Here is a 22600-nt window from a genome sequence, read left to right on the forward strand (position 1 = left end):
GTAGGTGAGAAAATTAAGACTACATAGCAACTAACAATCTGCATGCTACAGATTTAGTAGAAGGGTTTTCCTCTCTACTATTCAATGTCTCTAGAGTTTCCATGATTTATGACAATTAATACGTAACCATCGTGGTGGCTTTTCCTTTGATGCTCCAGTGGGTTTCAATCAAGCGGTTAAGGTTAGTTCCGGTTATTTTGGTGAGGACGTCCTAGCGGTGTGTTGAAGTTGAGAACAAGTTGTGACTTCCTGCCAAACTCAGAGAATGGTTCGAGCAGACAATTAATTAAGATGATGTCCATTATAGAATGTGTAGCCCATTATCTATGACAACGTAACCTTAACATTTGGGAAGATTGATCCTGTTTTGAGATGCCCGGTGTTCTGTCAAAATAATAGAGAAATATTTGGCTCGTTATCACCCAATATTACAATAAATGTATTTTGCATTTGTGGGGACATGTATGTACGTATTTTGTCTGGAACTGGCTTGGTTCGGAGCACATGTTCTCTCAGGAGTGGATCGTACTAGGATAGTCATTTCAAAAACTCATAGAAATTACCTAGAATTTGTCTTTGCGATTCTTCTTCAACTTGTTCGCGATGCCTATTGAGTTCCAGATTCTACTTTGAAAGAAAAGCAATGATATCCAAGATTCTTTTCAGGTAGCACTGTCAGATTTGGACCCTTTGGACCTACCGTTAGCCATTTGAATCAGAGTTGGCAAGTTCTCAGTCTGAGCGAGCACTATGCGCTCCAAACGGACTTTTCAGCCTTGAGAAATGCCCATAATATTGTTTACAATAAAGTATTACAATTAAATAGTTTGTAATGAAAAAAAAAGAAGATAATTTGAATATAAAATATTGATATAACTCTCACTGCTCAGTGGTCATTAAAATGTACAAGAAGCACTGAATATGTTTTTGAATGACTGAACCTAAAAAGAATCATAGTAAACTACGTCAATTATCTAGATATAAAGTCTAGAGGTAGGCCTAGATTTATAAGCTCTAGAAGATCTAGACGATTCTTTCATTATTAGAAGATGGATCTGGACCCTGGGGGGGGGGGGGGATTAAATGTGAACATTTTTTAGCATCCCTTCTACCAAGTTTAAAATACAATACTCTTAAAAACAAAGTTTTTGGGAAAAAATGGTTTTGGAACTCAGAGGAGTCAAGACCTTTTACCTACCTAACCCAACCCAGGTCTACGGCGCTACGCTCCTGAACACATGGGATTCGTATTCTTTAAGAAACACTAAAAGGTTACTGGGCTAGTTCCGGTAATAAGAGATGTGCGCATTACTTGAAGTGAACAAGAGTGAGATGATATCAATACCAGTGACTCAAGCGTGTCATAATGGGGTCGTCCAAGCATAGCCATGTCAAATTCATATATTGTGTAATACTGAAGATAAATATCTAGATCCAGTAAGATTGAAATGTTATGTAGGTCAACAAATGGTTAAAAAAAACAGGAGAAAGTTGATCTCGAAATCTTTTCAACAGGACTGCAAGCATTTGTCAGTTCACCTGTTGTATGTCAAGCATTTGTCAGTTCACCTGTTGTATGTCAAGCATTTGTCAGTTCACCTGTTGTATGTCAAGCATTTGTCAGTTCACCTGTTGTATGTCAAGCATTTGTCAGTTCACCTGTTGTATGTCAAGCATTTGTCAGTTCACCTGTTGTATGTCAAGCATTTGTCAGTTCACCTGTTGTATGTCAAGCATTTGTCAGTTCACCTGTTGTATGTCAAGCATTTGTCAGTTCACCTGTTGTATGTCAAGCATTTGTCAGTTCACCTGTTGTATGTCAAGCATTTGTCAGTTCACCTGTTGTATGTCAAGCATTTGTCAGTTCACCTGTTGTATGTCAAGCATTTGTCAGTTCACCTGTTGTATGTCAAGCATTTGTCAGTTCACCTGTTTTATGTCAAGCATTTGTCAGTTCACCTGTTTTATGTCAAGCATTTGTCAGTTCACCTGTTTTATGTCAAGCATTTGTCAGTTAACCTGTTGTATGTCAAGCATTTGTCAGTTCACCTGTTGTATGTCAAGCATTTGTCAGTTCACCTGTTTTATGTCAAGCATTTGTCAGTTAACCTGTTGTATGTCAAGCATTTGTCAGTTCACCTGTTGTATGTCAAGCATTTGTCAGTTCACCTGTTGTATGTCAAGCATTTGTTAGTTCACCTGTTGTATGTCAAGCATTTGTCAGTTCACCTGTTGTATGTCAAGCATTTGTCAGTTCACCTGTTGTATGTCAAGCATTTGTCAGTTCACCTGTTGTATGTCAAGCATTTGTTAGTTCACCTGTTGTATGTCAAGCATTTGTCAGTTCACCTGTTGTATGTCAAGCATTTGTTAGTTCACCTGTTGTATGTCAAGCATTTGTCAGTTCACCTGTTGTATGTCAAGCATTTGTCAGTTCACCTGTTGTATGTCAAGCATTTGTCAGTTCACCTGTTGTATGTCAAGCATTTGTTAGTTCACCTGTTGTATGTCAAGCATTTGTCAGTTCACCTGTTGTATGTCAAGCATTTGTCAGTTCACCTGTTGTATGTCAAGCATTTGTTAGTTCACCTGTTGTATGTCAAGCATTTGTCAGTTCACCTGTTGTATGTCAAGCATTTGTCAGTTCACCTGTTGTATGTCAAGCATTTGTCAGTTCACCTGTTGTATGTCAAGCATTTGTTAGTTCACCTGTTGTATGTCAAGCATTTGTCAGTTCACCTGTTGTATGTCAAGCATTTCTCAGTTCACCTGTTGTATGTCAAGCATTTGTCAGTTCACCTGTTGTATGTCAAGCATTTGTCAGTTCACCTGTTGTATGTCAAGCATTTGTCAGTTCACCTGTTGTATGTCAATCATTTGTCAGTTCACCTGTTGTATGTCAAGCATTTGTCAGTTCACCTGTTGTATGTCAAGCATTTGTCAGTTCACCTGTTGTATGTCAAGCATTTGTTAGTTCACCTGTTGTATGTCAAGCATTTGTCAGTTCACCTGTTGTATGTCAAGCATTTGTCAGTTCACCTGTTGTATGTCGAGCATTTGTCAGTTCACCTGTTGTATGTCAAGCATTTGTCAGTTCACCTGTTGTATGTCAAGCATTTGTCAGTTCACCTGTTGTATGTCAAGCATTTGTCAGTTCACCTGTTGTATGTCAAGCATTTGTTAGTTCACCTGTTGTATGTCAAGCATTTGTCAGTTCACCTGTTGTATGTCAAGCATTTGTCAGTTCACCTGTTGTATGTCAAGCATTTGTCAGTTCACCTGTTGTATGTCAAGCATTTGTCAGTTCACCTGTTGTATGTCAAGCATTTGTCAGTTCACCTGTTGTATGTCAAGCATTTGTCAGTTCACCTGTTGTATGTCAAGCATTTGTCAGTTCACCTGTTGTATGTCAAGCATTTGTCAGTTCACCTGTTGTATGTCAAGCATTTGTCAGTTCACCTGTTGTATGTCAAGCATTTGTCAGTTCACCTGTTGTATGTCAAGCATTTGTCAGTTCACCTGTTGTATGTCAAGCATTTGTCAGTTCACCTGTTGTATGTCAAGCATTTGTCAGTTCACCTGTTGTATGTCAAGCATTTGTCAGTTCACCTGTTGTATGTCAAGCATTTGTCAGTTCACCTGTTGTATGTCAAGCATTTGTCAGTTCACCTGTTGTATGTCAAGCATTTGTCAGTTCACCTTTTGTATGTCAAGCATTTGTCAGTTCACCTGTTGTATGTCAAGCATTTGTCAGTTCACCTGTTGTATGTCAAGCATTTGTTAGTTAACCTGTTGTATGTCAAGCATTTGTTAGTTAACTTATTATATGTGAAGTATTTGACAGCTAGCCACTCATGAGATGTTTGTCAGTGAACCTGTTGTATCACTTGTGTGTCAAGCATTAACTAACCAGCACGGCTGCATGAACGTGTGCAATGGGCACTAGGCTGTCGACTCGATAGTCCCAGATTCAAACCCCTGTCCACCGCCATCCCCCGCCGTCCAGCGGAAGGTTTGGGCCAGGATGTAATACTCTTTACTTCTGAAGGAACATCCGAAACATATCAAACAAACAGAATAAAGCTTAGTTATAGGTGAACCATGGTCAACCAGTCCAGTTTTATTGAAAAGAAACCATTTGTATGTTAAATAGTTGAAGGTCTATGTGTACCACAGTAATCTTCTCTTTGTTCAGAAATCTGATTTTTTTTTATTTGATGTAGAGGTTATCAATATTTTCGAATTTTGTACTCGGGATACACCTTGTTATTTATGGATTTGCCTCGAATTTTTGAAAATCTTAAATAAATAAATATAGAAAGAACTTCCATTTAGCCCAACTATTTCTAAAAAATATTTTTTTGTATTGGATTTTAATGTTTTTACGATGAACTTGATTTTATAGATGATCAAAAGCATTTAACGAACACATGAATACATTCTATAGGAATTTAATCACAGTTTAAAAAAATATAACAAATATACAAAAATATGTTCAACTATTTTTAAAATTATACAAAAACATGTCAACCATAATTATCAACTACACTTTAATCTTGCAAATACTTCTATTAAATAGTAATTACTTACACCATTACAATGGTATTCCCATTTCCTGATTATTTAAAAGTAACTATACTTACACAATGCTGTATGAGTGTAGATCAGGTTACGAGTAACTAGGTTACTAAACATGTTAATTACATCTCACTACTGGCAAAGAAACACAAATCGCTGTCTGTGATCCTGACTTGAATGTGACTTTTCAGCTCAAAAGAATAACTGTTTAAACTATTCATTTCAGTTGACTGCATTTTGGTAAAGTGTAAAAATGAGCTACTGCATTGCAACTAATAGCTTGTACACAATTCTAATAACTCACACACAATTCTAATAATTCTAATAACTTGTACACAATTCTAATAACTTGTACACAAATTTAACAACTGGTACACAATTCTAATAACTTTCACATGTACACAAGAACCAGAAGTTCATTCTCAAAAGCAATCTCTTCCGTTTATAGAATCAACACTCTCCAGCTTGAAAACAAATTGGCTTTAAGTATAATAACATGATGTGTATTAGATTCACATTCAAATTTCATTCGGCTTATAAACCAGTGTAAAAAAAAAAAAAGGAAGAGTATTGACGTCAGTAACAAAATGTCACCAGTGTCAAACTTAAACATTTAAATCTGTATTGGATTAGATTTATATAATAGGAAAGAATATGTTTGTAATGTTATTTTTACCCATATTGCTTTTGCTTTAAACATTTCAAACATAAACATAATTGTTCATAATTGTTCCTAGAAAACGAGTTTATAGATGTACTCTTAATGTACACATAAATAACGTCTATTTACACGGAATAGTTTGGAACAGTAGTCAACATAAAATATAGAGAAATAAATTGCTTACATACAACACAAAGAAACATATATTTTTTTTAAATATCAACCAAACTAACATTTATATGGAATATTGAAAGATGTTTGCCTGACATAACATATCTTGGAATCCCTTGGACATTGGTTGAGTCGATATCTGTGACGGATGGACAGCCATGGATCACTATCGTACTCTTCCACAAGAGCTTTCTCGTCTCGAGCCACAATCAATGGACGCAGTGTGGATATGAAACTGTCCCACTCTTCTTGAGAACAAAAGTCCTTCAGCAAAGGGTTTTCGGCATCTACAATTCTCTTGGCGCGATGCAGGAATGGTTCATTGTTTTCTCGTGGGAGATTATCCACGTCAGACAACTGCGCGATCAGCTCAGAAATGGCAGCTTCGTCAATCTTGAGCAGAGCTTTGTAGAGGCTTCGGCGTAGATATTCAAGATGCCTAGTGATGCAGCCTTCATAGTACATGGTGTCTAGTCGGACAAGAAGATTGACTCCACGACCCCTGATGGAATTGGCAGCCTCATCCCTCCTTGCTAGAATGATAGGGATGTTTTCTTCTGTGTAAGGGCCATGCATACCTGTTTCGCTGTCCATAAATCGAAGAACTTGGGCTCCCCCGATGCCAATGCCATCTACTCCAGCATAGACTGCATGTTGGATCTCATCAAACTTAAACCCGGCTGAGAAGTATGTAACCAGACCTTTGAGATGTGCTTCATGGACAATGGTCAAAGCATCTTCAAAAGAAAGCTGATACATGATGCACTTGGAAGGGTAGGTATCACTGGCACCGTCCCAAGTTATCTTATCAAACCCACCAAGGGAAGTAATCATGACAGCTTTAATGGCAATATCTTTTCGCTTTGATAAGACCTCTATTTCCTCAACTTCATAGTCATTCACCAATTCCTGGTTTAAGTTCCAGGCAGCAGAGAGAAACTGTTTTCTGGATCTCTGTACTTGAGCTCGCAGTGCGCGCATATACTTCAATGCCTGGGAAGTGGACAATCGCTCCATGGCTATTTTCACTTCTGCTGCACCCATAAAAAACGCGGCGGAGGCAGCTGCGGCTGTAATGTTGACTATTTTGAGAAAATCTTCTTCGAAATTTCCAGAATCTTTAACTGGTCTTCCAAGAAAATAAGTCGTTGGAGCAGATGGTCCCACATGGAGACGCACTCTAGAGAAGTCCAGAACTGAGGGCACTCTATAAGACTCAATGTGTTCTCTGTTTAGATGCCTGGGGCGTTCTAAATGCTCGACATGGACTATGGCACCCTCCATCCATTCCGCAAACCTAGTGGTTCCCATCATGTGACCCTCACCTGGGTCAGTTAAAGACATATACGTCTGGGTGTGGGGTCTGAAGCCTGGGGTTCCAAGACACCTTGCAGTTTCTTGCCTTGCCCACTTGCCACTTTGGATTTCGCAGTACGCAATGTGCTGAGCCAGGTACTCTTCTGGTGTAGGCTGTCTACGTTCATCTCTTAAGCGTCTCAGTGTTCGGGAGACAGCCATGATAAGCTCATCCCCAAGAGTTTCCTTGTCCCACATGATGAAAGTTTTCTTGGTCAGTTCATCACTGTCCACTGAAAAGTAGCTGTTTTTGGCATTTTTTGGTATGACGCCAACAAAGAGTTCATCGTCCACTTGCCACTCTTTGATTACTGACCAACTTTCCTCGTAGAACTTAGTCAGGTTACAAAGAACGCACTTGGCGCTAGTGGCTTTCACTATGTTCTGCGCAAACTCAGCAAACTTGGCAGCGTGCTCGTCATTGATGTCTTGAAAGATGTATTCTAATCTTTCTTTTACTTTTGGCAGAATGTCTTCTGCATTGGCAATAGTGAAAGCTGGCAACTCTGTGCTGGACTTGAAAGGCTTCTCTTTGCAAATCACCTTTATGTGAACATTGTATAAGTTTTTCAAACCATCTTGCAAACAAGAGATGCCAACTCTCCTCAGTTTAGCGACTCCGATATTGCAACTCATTGTAGCTGTTGGGAAACAAATTCATATATAAATAATATTAGTAAAAAAAAAATACAACTAATGAATAATGCATTTTTTTTAAAGAAAACAAATTAATACTTTTGATTACGATGAGAGGAAAAAAAAAGGTGAACAGCTAAAGTAGATCTAGCTATGATAACGAACACTAGTGTGTATTGAAAACAAAAAGTAAGCAACTAAAGTAGATCTAGATCTGATCACGAACACTAGTGTGTATTGAACAAAAAAACACAAAAACTAAAGTAGTAGTAGTAGTAATAAACGATACCATCCTTGATTTGACCCATTAAATTAAATTAATTTTTGGTTTTGGAAAGTATAACTTGTGTTAGATAAAAAGAGCATGCATTGTCCTACCATTCTATACCAAAAGTAACGTTTTCTGATTACAAAACAAAAATGTATTGAAGTTTAATTATAACAGGGTAGAATATACAAATGTGAAAAATAAACAATTCTGTCAGAAGGTGGAAAAATAATTACGGAGATAAAGAGCTAGATCTTACTACAAAACAGTAGAGTGTCTGTTGACAAAATAAAAGAAACAACAATATTTTCAAAAGTGTATTTCTCAAGTCATCTGATGTACATCCGGGTTAGACTTGCCATATGGTTAAATCGCTGCTCTAATTGTGAAAAATATAATGGGATGTGTGGCTCAGTGGCATCAACTGTTAGACTATCAAGGGAGCTCGAGTTCGAATTCCTATTCGAACTGCGTTGTGTTTACTGAGAGCCTGAAGGCAGGACGGAAACTTTCTACCCCTCAACAGATCCCCAAAAGTACTACCAAGTCAAAATGTTCTTACTTTTAGTCCCGTTTCTACAACCATGTGTGTGTGTGTGTGTGTGTTTCTTCTCTATTGTATTAGTACTAGCCTCTTACACATAGGCTGCCTAACTTCTTTTCACCTTTTCAAATGTGTTGAATTACTATTGAATTATTTCAGTATTTAAGAATGATACGCATGAATAGGTCTACAATGAAAAAAAAAAAACGCATGACCTAGACGGCGCGCCAATAATTATACTATCATTAAAACAATTGTCTCGCTTGTATTCTGATCTAAATGATTGCTAGACCTCCATTTATTGAATGAAGTATGCTAAGGATCTGAACTATAAATAAATCTTAGAGAGTGTAGGCTAGAATTGACTGTTTCTTTATACGTGAAGCATTTCTGTAATAGAAACCCCGCAACCACTTTTATAAATATTAGGCTATTAGACTTATAATTCTATAATGAATCCGCATTAAATACCTATATCATGGAGTTAAATATTACCCCAAAAATGTTTTGCTAATAAATAGAACAAAAAACATTTCTTTTAACAAAAATATCTACTTCAAATAAAATAAAACCTATGTCTAAAAAAACAACATCCACTAGGTAAATGAATTAACTAAAGTAGGCCTATAGAATAGACAAAAAAAAAATAAAATAATCCCACTAAGTTATTAAATTAACTGAAAATTTTGATCTACAAAATGAAAAAAAAATACCACGAAAAATTAAAACAGCTTACAATAAAAATTAAAACCTTCTAATTGAAAAAAAAAATTACCAGTAAATGTTCAGCTCACGTATAGAAAAAAAAAAGTTTACAATTATTTCTGACTTAGTTGCTGTTCTCAGTTGCCTTCTCAGACTGTTCGTTCCTAGCCTGCCCTCGCCTGTCTTTATATAGAGATCTAGATCTAGTCTACCACTGGGCGAGCACTTCTAATATTGGCATCCAGGATATAAAATTAGACCCTGACCCGAAATTTCCCCTACGCTAAAAAAAAACCCCCTTCAGCTGACGCGATGATTCCGTGAACGATGTAGACTTAGTGGGCCCTACACGACCAGGATGCGGAATTCGTTTTGTTCCAGGACTGTTTAGGAGAGCAATACTGACTAAGCTGTAGGCATAATACATAATGTATCTATGGATTAGGATTGGACAGGTTTTGTTTGTATTGAGAAGAGGGTGGGGATAAGCTTGCGTGTTGAGTTTTAAGATTTTATGGTGAAACCTAATGCTTGACAACGGAGCCATTAATGGACACAAATCACAAGGTACTTCTAGGAGAAGAGAAACAGTTTTTGGAAACATTTTTTTACTATTTAATGAAGGAGCCATTTTTTTTAAAGTATCGTCAACGTTTTACCATTTAAGATCAGAATAACTTCAGTTCGTAAAAATATAATAATAATAATAGTAATAATAATAATAATTATTATTATTATTATCATTATTATTATTTTTGTTATCCATGACGAAATGGATCTTACAATGTGTGTATTCCACAAAACAAAACATTCTAACTGTAGAGAACGAACGTTCACCCCAGCTTCTCTTACACATTGCATGGGAAATGTTTCTATCAGATAGTTGGATTGGATTGAAGGATTGGATTTCCAGGGAAACAAAAGAGTATTTTTTTTTTTGTAATCGATATCTTGTTATCTCCTTTGTGATGGTAAACAAGGAGTTTCCGAAAGTCAACTATTCACCCTCCGACAAAAACTTGTTAGCCTACATAAATTAAAATATAATCGAAATATTTATTTGGCCCTTAATGAACTTTTGAACTATTCCTTTAATGAAGTCAATGTCTTCTATATGTCAACTACTGGGTAGTGCTTCACATGAAACCATTAGGTTGCTGTACCACTAAACTACTTGATGCTTAGGTGTACATTTCCGCGATTCACTTGACACAGCTAGTAGCCTAAGACACATAGAAAGCTGTCCTTAGAAACAAGACAAGTAGAAGCTTAGAAATAAATGCAAAGAAGACACTTGAGTGTACACACACAAACACAAATTGAGAAATAGAGAGAGGGAGAGAGAGAGTGTGTGTGTGTGAAAGAAGAGAGAGAGAAATGTATTATTACATCCGTAACTTGTAATTTCAAAAGAAGCGTCTAGATATAACAATATGTCGAAATGAAGGTCTAGCCTGCATGGATGCAATACATTCTAGAACAACAAAAATGAACTCCACAGTTTCTCCCTACTTCCTAGACGCATTCTAAACACTGTGTCCAATGTGTTGATGCTTAGTGCAATATCCTTGAACTAGATTGTATTTGCTTTGAATACTTTGAAGTGAATATATCCGTAATGGTAGTCTGTCTCTTTTTGTGAGTCAGTGTCCTTCACCTCTAAGTCATCTATCTCCCAGCTCATTTATCGCTCTATATCATATCGTCATTATCTTTAACCCTCCCCCTTGTCACCCAATTCTCTACTCTATCTACACGAGCATATCCTTTATCTCCCAACATTACCTCCTTTCTCGTACTTCTTTAATTCACCCCCCTCCACTCTCCCTCAACTCGTTCTCATTCTACCCCAGCGCCTTCTCTCTCTCTTTCTCGCTATCTCTCTCTCAACTCTTTTCTCATTCTACCCCAGCGCCTTCTCTCTCTCTCTTTCTCTCTACCTCTCTCTCAACTCGTTTCTCATTCTACCCCAGCGCCTTCTCTCTCTCTCTCTTTCTCTCTACCTCTCTCTCAACTCGTTTCTCATTCTACCCCAGCGCCTTCTCTCTCTCTCTCTTTCTCTCTACCTCTCTCTCAACTCGTTTCTCATTCTACCCCAGCGCCTTCTCTCTCTCTCTTTCTCTCTACCTCTCTCTCAACTCGTTTCTCATTCTACCCCAGCGCCTTCTCTCTCTCTTTCTCTCTTTCTCTCTATCTCTCTCTCAACTCTTTTCTCATTCTACCCCAGCGCCTTCTCTCTCTCTCTCTCTCTCTCTCTCTCTCTCTCCAGAGACGGCCTAAGCTGTGCGAAGGGCTCTGAGCGAGTGTCATTTCAGGGCCACGAATATCTGTACGAAGCTCCTATCCCCCTTTCTATTATTTCCTCTTCCTTTCTTCTCTTTTCTTGTAACCACTGCATATTTGTTGGCATCAATCGTACCCCATGGATGAGGCTAACATTACCACTACCAACATAGCAATAGATTCAGGTTTACATGACAACAACAACAGCAGAAAGTTCCTTTGTTTTGATGGCGTTCCACATTCAATCCTAGCGACTACTGACTCAGACCCTACACGCTGAAGGAATAGCTTACGTTTTCGTGTTGAAAGCCTGTTCCTAAGAATCGGTATTGAGATATAGACATGAAAGTGTTTCAATTCTACTTGCTAGGAAATAAATCATTGACTGAAGAAGCAAAGTCTGAAGTGTAAAGATGCTTGTTCGTCACTCACACTATAAGATGTTGCGAGTATTGGCGTAGAACCTACACGAATAGTGTGAAACATAAGGTCTTTCTAGTTAACGTCTGCCGCCAGCTTTAGAAGCTTGTTAAGTGACAAACTTATACCTTGTTTGACGAGCTTATTATTACTAACTAGTCGACCGGCGGCGTAGCATACGCCGCTATTTTGCAGGGCCGGCCTTAGGCCACTGCAACCTATGCGACCGCAGTGGGCCCGCACTTTCATAGGACCCGCACTAATTCTAGGTGTATAAATTATTAAATTAAACCATTTTATAACTTATAACAGATTTCCGCGGCCTCCTGTGGATTTAACAGAAGCTCCTGGAAATTTCCTGAAATTGCAAAATATACGAAAAAGTCCTGGAAATATCCGGAAACTATTAAAATCTTTTGAAAAATCATACAAATCTCCTGAAATATATAGACAAAAATTGTCATTTTGGGGTGTCATTCAATATGGAAAACACCAATCCTACGCGCGATAAAAAAGGGCATTATGCAATATCCGTAATTGTGGAGTCTAGCGAAAGAAGCTATGTAGGAAACAGAATTCTTATGATATACTGTATAACTTCGTGTAGTGTAGGCTCGTGTAGTAATTCTTTGCGTAGTAAAGAATGAATAAAATGCAAAGACGAATATATTTTCTAATACGAACTCCTAATTTTCACTTATTATCCGTATACCTACCCAAACTGGGCCCCATGAAATCCGTTTCGCATTGGGCCCCACAATGGTTTAGTCTGGCCCTGCTATTTAGTGACGAGTGAATACAGGATAGATTACTTTTTCTCTTTCCCTGACTTCTTAGCCACAATGGTTAAGTCCGGAACTGCTATTTAGTGACGGCTGAATACTACCCCGTTTTTTTTTTTTTGCATCTAAAATTACATGGGGTATCTCTAGTCCGTCAGACTTGCAGAAATAAAAGAGTGATCTTTCCATTACTTGGTGTCCAAACTCTTGAGCTATGAAGAGAATTATATATATATATATATATATATATATATATATATATATATATATATATATATAGTATTCTGACCCTTTCTGTGAGTTCCCTCAACGCCATTTTGGGAACTCGTGTTTTATATAATGCAATAAATATCACTGTTTTTATAGCTTCATAATATGAATGAGTTCAGCCTGTCAAAAAAGTAAAAGTTCCCCTTTCAGACCTTGTGATCTATAGGGAAGATGATGTAAAGGTCATCTGTCATCTACGGTTAACAAGGGTGTCATGTGGCCAGCACAACGACCAACCGCCTTTACTTTTCCCTAACTAATGTCAGGTACCCATTAGAGCTGGGTGGACTCAGAGGCGCCCGAAGATCCCGAAATTAAAAATCCCAGTCTTTACCAGGATTCGAACCCAGGTCCCCGGTTCGGAAGCCAAGCGCTTTACCGCTCATCCTCTGCGCCTCCCCCAGAAGGCAGTCAATTCAATGACATTTAGCGTAGCGTCTCTTAACCTCTTATCTTTCAACTGACAAGCGAGTGCTATCGTAGGGACCACACTCACTTGCTACCTCAACCTTGCTATTTATATTGATTTATTGTACGTTCTGATCAGGAATAGTTGGATTGGTGAGTCAAGAGGGTCTGTCTAAGGAGGAATAGTTGGATTGGTGAGATAAGAGGGTCTGTCTAAGGAGGAATAGTTGGATTGGTGAGATAAGAGGGTCTGTCTAAGGAGGAATAGTTGGATTGGTGAGATAAGAGGGTCTGTCTAAGGAGAAATAGTTATATTGGATTGGTGAGACAAGAGGGTCTGTTTAGGGAGGAATAGTTATATTGGATTGGTGAGACAAGAGGGTATGTTTAGGGAGGAATAGTTGGATTGGTGAGACAAGAGGGTCTGTTTAGGGAGGAATAGTTGGATTGGTGAGACAAGAGGGTATGTTTAAGGAGGAATAGTTGGATTGGTGAGACAAGAGGGTCTGTTTAGGGAGGAATAGTTATATGGGATTGGTGAGACAAGAGGGTCTGTCTAAGGAGGAATAGTTATATTGGATTGGTGAGACAAGAGGGTCTGTTTAGGGAGGAATAGTTGGATTGGTGAGATAAGAGGGTCTGTCTAAGGAGGAATAGTTGGATTGGTGAGATAAGAGGGTCTGTTTAGGGAGGAATAGTTATATGGGATTGGTGAGACAAGAGGGTCTGTCTAAGGAGGAATAGTTATATTGGATTGGTGAGACAAGAGGGTCTGTTTAGGGAGGAATAGTTGGATTGGTGAGATAAGAGGGTCTGTCTAAGGAGGAATAGTTGGATTGGTGAGATAAGAGGGTCTGTTTAGGGAGGAATAGTTATATGGGATTGGTGAGACAAGAGGGTCTGTCTAAGGAGGAATAGTTATATTGGATTGGTGAGACAAGAGGGTCTGTTTAGGGAGGAATAGTTGGATTGGTGAGACAAGAGGGTATGTTTAGGGAGGAATAGTTGGATTGGTGAGACAAGAGGGTATGTTTAGGGAGGAATAGTTGGATTGGTGAGACAAGAGGGTGTGTTTAGGGAGGAATAGTTGGATTGGTGAGACAAGAGGGTATGTTTAGGGAGGAATAGTTGGATTGGTGAGACAAGAGGGTATGTTTAGGGAGGAATAGTTGGATTGGTGAGATAAGAGGGTGTGTTTAGGGAGGAATAGTTGGATTGGTGAGACAAGAGGGTATGTATAGGGAGGAATAGTTATATTGGATTGGTGAGACAAGAGGGTCTGTTTAGGGAGGAATAGTTATACTGGACTGATAAGAGGGTCTGTCTAAGGAGGAATTGTTATAATAGATTGATATTAAAATGATTGGTCTTGCAAGAAATAAAGACATTCAAAAGAAGTTTTGTATTTTAATTCGATGGAAATTGCAAGCATTTTATCCGGTTGGATATTTTGTTTACACAGCGGGGGAAGAAGTCGATGATTAGTGGGCGTGGTCATTTCTTTATATAGTTTTATTATACAATTATTATAGGCTTACTATAAACTTGGACTCCACAGACTCCTAAGTTCTAATATACCTCACGAGTCATTTATCCACATTAACACCTTTTTTTTTCGAAGGGCAAAGTGAATTAGTTTCATAGTGACAACTTCTCGATATTCATTTCACCATGAAATTCTATGGATCAAAGGGAAATACATTGTCCCTCTACAGCATTCTACTTAAATAGAAAGTAGCGTGTACATTTGAGCAAGATGTTATACAGAAGACCCAAACTATGTAGATGACAGCTAGGACTGCGTAGCCAGGTGAAATACTTCACTTCTTTTTAATCTTCCGACTCCAAGACAAGTTTTATTTTTCAGAAGAATGAGATTCACAATATCTCACGAGTCAAGTAAGTCTAATGAATTGGTGAGAGGGTTAATAATATCCTGTTTTCTAAGTATTAGGTACGGCTACAAATTATATGTATCACATTAATAATTCTCGCTATGTAAGGACGCCAATGTATGCATAAATTATAAATTTGAATGTTACTTTACAGGCGTATGAATACATTTATCAAACATTTTTTTAACGAAGTCTGGAAGTCAATGACGTATTTCAGCTGACATGAGCGTAAAAACCCAGAATGTCAAATTTAGTACCACATATGTTAATGTCACAGGGCACAGACACACCCAGTGATAGACAGAGAGCAAGAGAGAGAGAGAGAGAGAGAGAGAGATCTCAAGTTTTTTACAAATTGAATTGCTAAAGTACGTTCGTCATTGGATGAATAAGTTTGATTATGGCATTATTGTAATTGTGGCCCCGCTCAATGAAGATCTATTAATAAATCTGACACCAACTGCAGAGCAATGATGTATACATTGAATACGTTTCTACAAGTGTAACAAGAGCAGTGGTTCCTAACAAAAGCAGTGGTTCCTAACAAGAGCAGTGGTTCCTAACAAAAGCAGTGGTTCCTAACAAGAGCAGTGGTTCCTAACAAGAGCAGTGGTTCCTAACAAAAGCAGTGGTTCCTAACAAGAGCAGTGGTTCCTAACAAGAGCAGTGGTTCCTAACAAAAGCAGTGGTTCCTAACAAGAGCAGTGGTTCCTAACAAAAGCAGTGGTTCCTAACAAGAGCAGTGGTTCCTAACAAGAGCAGTGGTTCCAAACAAACAAGAGCAGTGGTTCCTAACAAGAGCAGTGGTTCCTAACAAGAGCAGTGGTTCCCTAAAATAAATTGAGTTACGATCGATGTATGCTTGACTTACTTGCCTTTAGACTCCCAGTAGAGCCGCAACAGTACGCAATCGGACTATTTGGACTATCCCCCTCACTTGGCCCATGGCAATCCTGCCAACTGAGCTTCTTGGTCAACCAATATCTTCGATGTTTGGTTTGGTCTCCTGCACTTTCCCTCTAGAGCCTGTTCTGCAATGTTTTCTGCTCTTCTTCAAGCGGAATACCCAATCCAGCCCATATAACGTCGTTTGATTTATAAAAACAACTCAATACTGTCTAAAAAAATATACTTTCGATATATGACCACAGAATACCCAATAAAAGGATTCACACATGAGAAGCCCACATAAGATACAGACAGTTGACCACCAAACAACACATAAAAAGTTGGCGCACACATAACATATAGAGCAGTTGTTCCTAACAAGAGCTGCTCACACAGGAGACACAAACAGTTGGCCACCATACAACACACAGACACAGTTGGCCCACACGTGAGACACAGACAGCTAGCCCTAAACCTAACCCACACGAGACACAGACTGTAGACCCACACACAGAAAGTTGGCCAACACATAAGACACAGACAGTTAGCTAACCCTAAACCTAACCCACACGAGACACAGACTGTAGACCCACACACAGAAAGTTGGCCAACACATGAGACACAGGCAGTTGACACATACAGTTGGCCCACACATGAGACACAAACAGTTAACCCAAACATGAGATACGAGACACAGTCAGTTGGCACACACGTAACACTGAGACAGTTGACCCACACATAACATACAGACAGTTGATCCCCACATGAGACACAACGGTGAATGAAAAGCTTAACATGAGTTCCAAATTTTTTTAAACATTTCAATTTATCTGTAAAAAACCTGTGAGAGTCATACAAGAAACTAATAGAGTAAAAGATATTTATTCACCTACACTGGCGGACCCAGGAGGGGGGGGCGGTAGGGGCGATCGCCCCCCCCCCCCCACTCGGCCGACCCCCCCGGGGGGGCGAATTTTATTATAGAATTTACACAATTTGTATACGAATTTATCACTTATGTGAAAATATATACTAATTATTTATATTTCAACCTATTTTAAGATTATTTCGCCCCCCCCCCTCTAGTATCTTGGCCGATTTGGTGGGGTCGGGAGGGGGCGATGGTATCATTGCCGCCCCCCCATACACTTTCGAGTGGGGGGGGCGGTCCAATTTATTTGTAGAAATCACAGCTTGCTAACAGAATCAATTAAATATCTATATGATTAAAACTTGTTATTGATATTTTAACCGATCTTTATATTATGTCGTTCCCTGTTTGCCAATTGATGGGGGGGGGGATACCACTACTGCCCTTCCCACCTAAACCCTTTGAGTTTTTATGGAAAAATCATAGTTTGTGAAAAAAATTAGTTGAATTAATATATAATTTTTATATTATGTCGCTCCCTTTCTGGTATTTTGGCCGATTCGGTGGGGTTGGGGGGAGGGCGATTGCATGTACTGCCCTCCCCACTCTAGCCCTCTGAGTGCTGGGGGGGGCGGTCCTATTTTTGTGGAGAATCATAGTTTGTGAACAAAATTAGTTAAATATCTATATAATATGTGACCCATTGTATATTATGTCGTACAACACTCTAATCTCAAATTGTATCATTATTAAATTTAAATGAAAAGGGTTGTACCAGGTGGGAGGGGCGATACATGCAATCGCATTTCCCCCATCGGACAAATCAATACATTTTCTTTTTGTATTATAGTTAAGAAATTACAAAATTTAAAAAATCTGTCACTAATATAATTTATATATACTATAAATTAAATTCTTATATCGAGTCGCCCCACCCCTATTATTTAATGCTAAATGCAATCTTTAGCAGAAATTATTAAGGGAGCGAGGATTAATCGTTTTCACTCTACCGTCCCTCCCATTTCCAGACAGAGTTTATGTAATTTCACATGAACTTATCATAATTATTTTAAGAAAGACTTTGCATTGGAAAAGTTAGAATTCAAACGAAATTTTTAAGTATAAGAGTCGTGATTGAGATGAGTTCTAAACTCAAATAGTATTTTCAAAGACGCCTTTTCCCAACCTGTACTCAATCTGATATTTTTCTAGTTAAATAAATTTGGGACTATAACTCACAATTTATACTTCAATTTTCTTGAATACTATTTATTGAATTTTTTTTTTTCGGCGGCGATCCTCAAAACCAAAATCTAAATATGTGGGGTATCTTATCTTTTCAAGGAACAAATCGGTTTTATTTGCAATCTATTTAGGGCCTATAAATTCATATTGGAATATTTTTCAAGTACATTATTCAAAAGATCCTTTTTTAATAGTATGAATAATGAGCTTTAGGTCAGGAGAATGCGTTTCTGCATTGAAGAATGCAAGAAAACGCTTTTGGCGTCGGGGCTTCGCCCCGAACTCCATTGATGAATAATGAGCTGTAGATGTCAGGAGAATGCGTTTCTGCAATGAAGAATGCAAGAAAACGCTTTTGGCGTCGGGGCTTCGCCTCGAACCCCACTTGGGAACCTTATAGCGCTGCCCCAGTTGTTTTGTTTTTCGCCGAAGGTTGAGAAATACTGCTTTTTTTATTCTCATATATATATATATATATATATATATATATATATATATATATATATATATATATATATATATGTGTGTGTGTGTGTGTGTGTGTACGCACGTTTATGCATAGGGTTAGGGTTAGGATTTGAAAAAAAATCGCCCCCCCCCCCACTCCAAAGTTCTGGATCCGCTAGTGCCTTTGAGCCACCAACAACTTCCTTTCTCTTCTTCGCCCGTGTAAGAATGAAGTACAAAAAAAAAAGATTCCATTAGTTTCAAACTACTTTGAAATGTCGATTCAAAATGGGTAGAGACCCGAAGACTACGAATTGAGAGGAGCCTATTAGTGTCCCATACTTGCGGTGAGGTTCAAGCGAAACCTCTCGGCATTTAAGCACAAGAGCAGTGATGAGCCTAGATGTACGTATTACTATTTAAAAATGTGATTGAACTGAAAGTTCGAACTGTAACTGTTTTGGAGCTTACATGCACTATACATAATAAAGGCAGCGGGACAAGAGTCGCCAATGATCCTGTTTTCAGCTCGCACGGTGTGAGTTTCTCCTGAGAAACAACATTTTTTTTTTGGATTTTCCTAGTTGAAGTTGGCACACACAATGCTCATTTCACACATGGCAACAACTTGACGTAAAAACAACAGCATACTTTCCAATGCTTCCTCTCTAGGTTTATCTTTCTTTCAATGGTTTGGCCATTCATATAATTATACTAATGAATCATAAACAATTACAAAATACATTTGAGTGATGGCTTCATGGGCTCTGGCCCATCCTTTAAAAAGCCATAGATTAAAAAAAAATACTGGCTACAAACTAAGTAAGTAACCATTAAAAAAAAAAATCAAGTGCTTTAAATGACTAGTCGAATCTGGTGTTGAAGAGTTGGCAGCATGTAGTACTAAGAACCACCTTTTTTCTTCTCCCCCTGAACTCTGCACAATTAATTCAGATCATTTCCATTAAAGTGTTCAAAAAATAAATGTATGGGGCCTTCACCAAAGCCCTTCAAAGAGACTTTTGAAGTCCGGCACTAACTGGGTAGTCTTCAAGAAAAGGCGACTTGCTCCCAATGTCTTTCTGTGATCTTTCAGGATTTGATCCCCAACTCCCCAAGCATTTTTTTTTCTTACAATCTTTGAATGGTCGTGGTCAAAGTTACCAAATAACCATAGTCCATAGCTTAGCTTCGATAGTTTTGACTTACAAGTACCCTTATTATGGCTTATACTTCAAGGTGTTTGGGCATTGCATTCCATTATTGTTATCTGATTACAAGCATTAGACCTTGTTGTATATTTTTATAGATATAACATTTTCTAGTGCTAAACTATTCTATTAATATTAAAGAAGTCAAATAAATAAAATAAGTCCGCCTACTTTACTAGCTCATCTAAGCTATTGGACATATCCATGTTGACAACTTTATTAGCTAACCTTTAGGACATGTTCATGTTGACTTCTTTTAGCTCAGCTATGGAATATGTCCAGTTGACTACTTTATAAGCTCAGCTATGGAATATGTCCATGTTGATACCTTTTAAGCTCAGCTATGGGACATGTCCATGTTGACTACTTAATAAGCTCAGCTATGGAATATGTCCATGTTGACTACTTTTAGCTCAGCTATGGGACATGTCAATGTTGTTCAAGATAAAGAAGTTCTAAATGTATTCTGACTCTATAGCTCCAAGTCGACTAGCTCTTCTTGACCAATCTTCTTTTAAGGCAACAAAATACGTGACATAGAAAAAGAAGTGAAAGCGATATGGTGAATTGGGGGAGGGGGAGATAAGAGAACATAAAGCAAAACGTTAAGAACATGAAAAGGATTGGGAAAGATATTGAACTAAATAGAGCAGCCAAGCAATGTCAAGGAAAGGAAGCTACATTGTAATCATCTTCTTTTTTGAAGTAACGTCTGTATTATATAAGATAAGATACATTCAAAGATCACTGTTTTCTGGGTTGACCATAAGTCTTCGCATGAGCGAAGTTTTAATACCGCTTGTTTAGTTGCCGATTTGTTTTAAACCATGTCTTCCATAGTAGTGTTAAACCATGTCTTCCATAGTAGTTTTAAACCATGTCTTCCATGGTAGTTTTAAAACATGTCTTCCATAGTAGTTTTATTTTGTGCTCGAAACGGAAGCGTTGAAGAAACTTGTTTCTGCTGAACTAAACTCAAGTGCACACAAATTATCCTAAATCTTTTAACATATAAAAGGCTTATCAGCCCTTCCTTTATTCTCTACACAAGATACACACCCAAAAAAAGGCCTGTTATTTATAGTTATCACCAAAGATAACTTTCCCTTCACTATGAAGACTTTTTTTCTAATTTGCCTTGCAATCATAACTCTTCACTTCACGGAGAACATAATTTAGAGTAGGGTCGGGGAGAGCTTATTGTTTAGAAATAAAGTCTAAATTGTTCAATGGTACACGTGTTTCCTGAGTCTAAAAGAATGTAATGAGCGCCAATTCATATAACTTAATGTCAAGACGCGGATACAGGCATAGAGATATAGGGACCTGAGATAGTGTTAGCAATCTAAGGCACAAACTACAGGACTAGGGCGGAGAGTAGAAGCTAGAAGTTTAGAATCTTCATAGCAAAGTATCCATAAAATCGATATCAATGGACCAACTCGATTTTGTACCCGGATGGGCAAAATTGTAAATCAAAAACTAGAACGGATATCTCTAGCTGGTGTTTTTTATGAAGCTTAAAATGTCCGTATTTCTATTACTTGATTGATTTGAAAATCAATGGATGGTTGCCTAGCCGTGCGGTTTGCGCTCTGGACTGTTGTTTGGATTTAACGATGGTCCCGGGTTCAAACCCTGCCCGCTCCCATTCCCCGCCGTCCTGCGAGAGGTTTGGACTAGGAAGTAAACTATCTTCAATTCTGAAGGAACATCCGAAACATGTAAAACATTTTACAAACAAGCAAACATTTTACAAAACAATAATTTTGCATGGCATCTGTAATGTCTTCTGTCTGTTATGTTTTCTCTCTGTAATGTCCTCTGTCTGTCATGTTTTCTCTCTGTAATGTCCTCTGTCTGTCATGTTCTCTCTCTGCAATGTCCTCTGTCTGTCATATTTTCTCTCTGTAATGTCCTCTGTCTGTCATGTTTTCTCTCTGTAATGTCCTCTGTCTGTCATGTTTTCTCTCTGTAATGTCCTCTGTCTGTCATGTTCTCTCTCTGCAATGTCCTCTGTCTGTCATGTTTTCTCTCTGTAATGTCCTCTGTCTGTCATATTTTCTCTCTGTAATGTCCTCTGTCTGTCATGTTTTCTCTCTGTAATGTCCTCTGTCTGTCATGTTCTCTCTCTGTAAAGTCTCTGTCACGTTCTCTCTCTCTCTGTAATGTTCTCTCTCTGTCATGTTCTCTCTCTGTCATGTTCTCTTTTTATGTTATGTTCTCTCCCTCTCCCTGTCACGTTCTTTCTCTCTCTCTCTCTCTCTCTGTCATGTTTTCTCTCTGTAATGTTATCACTCTCTGTCATGTTCTCTCTCTGTCATGTTCTCTCTCTGTCATATTCTCTCTCTGTCATGTTCTCTCTCTGTCATGTTCTCTCTCTGTGTAATGTTCTCTCTCTGTCATGTTTTTTCTCTGTAATGTTTTCTCTCTATGTAATGTTCCCTTTATCTCTCTCTCTGTAATGTTCTCTCTCTGTAATGTTCTTTCTCTGTCACGTTCTCTCTTTCTCTGTCATGTTCTCTCTCTGTCAATTTCTCTCTCTGTCATGTTCTCTCTCTCTGTCATGTTCTCTCTCTGTCACGTTCTCTCTCTCTCTCTGTAATGTTCTCTCTCTGTCATGTTCTCTCTCTGTAATGTTATCACTCTCTGTCATGTTCTCTCTCTGTCATGTTCTCTCTCTGTCATGTTCTCTCTCTGTGTAATGTTCTCTCTCTGTCATGTTTTTTCTCTGTAATGTTTTCTCTCTATGTAATGTTCCCTTTATCTCTCTCTCTGTAATGTTCTCTCTCTGTAATGTTCTTTCTCTGTCACGTTCTCTCTCTGTCATGTTCTCTCTCTCTGTCATGTTCTCTTTCTGTCACGTTCTCTCTCTCTCTCTCTGTCATGTTCTCTCTCTGTCATGTTCTCTCTCTCTGTCATGTTCTCTCTCTCTGTCATGTTCTCTCTCTGTCACGTTCT

At 38.3% G+C, this 22600-nt stretch overlaps 2 protein-coding genes across 2 annotated transcripts; one reads left to right on the forward strand and one right to left on the reverse strand.

Annotated features, from left to right (window-relative positions):
- The first annotated feature begins 1299 nt into the window (after nucleotides 1–1299).
- Nucleotides 1300–3788, forward strand: LOC129924608 (keratin-associated protein 16-1-like). The gene is made up of 3 exons (XM_056020653.1): nucleotides 1300–1327; nucleotides 1516–2013; nucleotides 2125–3788. Exons 1-3 carry the CDS (start codon nucleotides 1300–1302, stop codon nucleotides 3786–3788), a joined length of 2190 nt encoding a protein of 729 aa, XP_055876628.1.
- A 647-nt stretch (nucleotides 3789–4435) lies between these two features.
- On the reverse strand, nucleotides 4436–9147 carry LOC106051655 (uncharacterized). The gene is made up of 2 exons (XM_013206859.2): nucleotides 8990–9147; nucleotides 4436–7407 (listed from the first exon to the last, which is right to left on the reverse strand). Exon 2 carries the CDS (start codon nucleotides 7400–7402, stop codon nucleotides 5468–5470), a length of 1935 nt encoding a protein of 644 aa, XP_013062313.1. The 5' UTR covers nucleotides 7403–7407; nucleotides 8990–9147; the 3' UTR covers nucleotides 4436–5467.
- Nucleotides 9148–22600: the final 13453 nt, after the last annotated feature.

The sequence above is a fragment of the Biomphalaria glabrata genome, chromosome 1, assembly GCF_947242115.1.
Source record: "Biomphalaria glabrata chromosome 1, xgBioGlab47.1, whole genome shotgun sequence".
Taxonomy (NCBI): domain Eukaryota; kingdom Metazoa; phylum Mollusca; class Gastropoda; family Planorbidae; genus Biomphalaria; species Biomphalaria glabrata.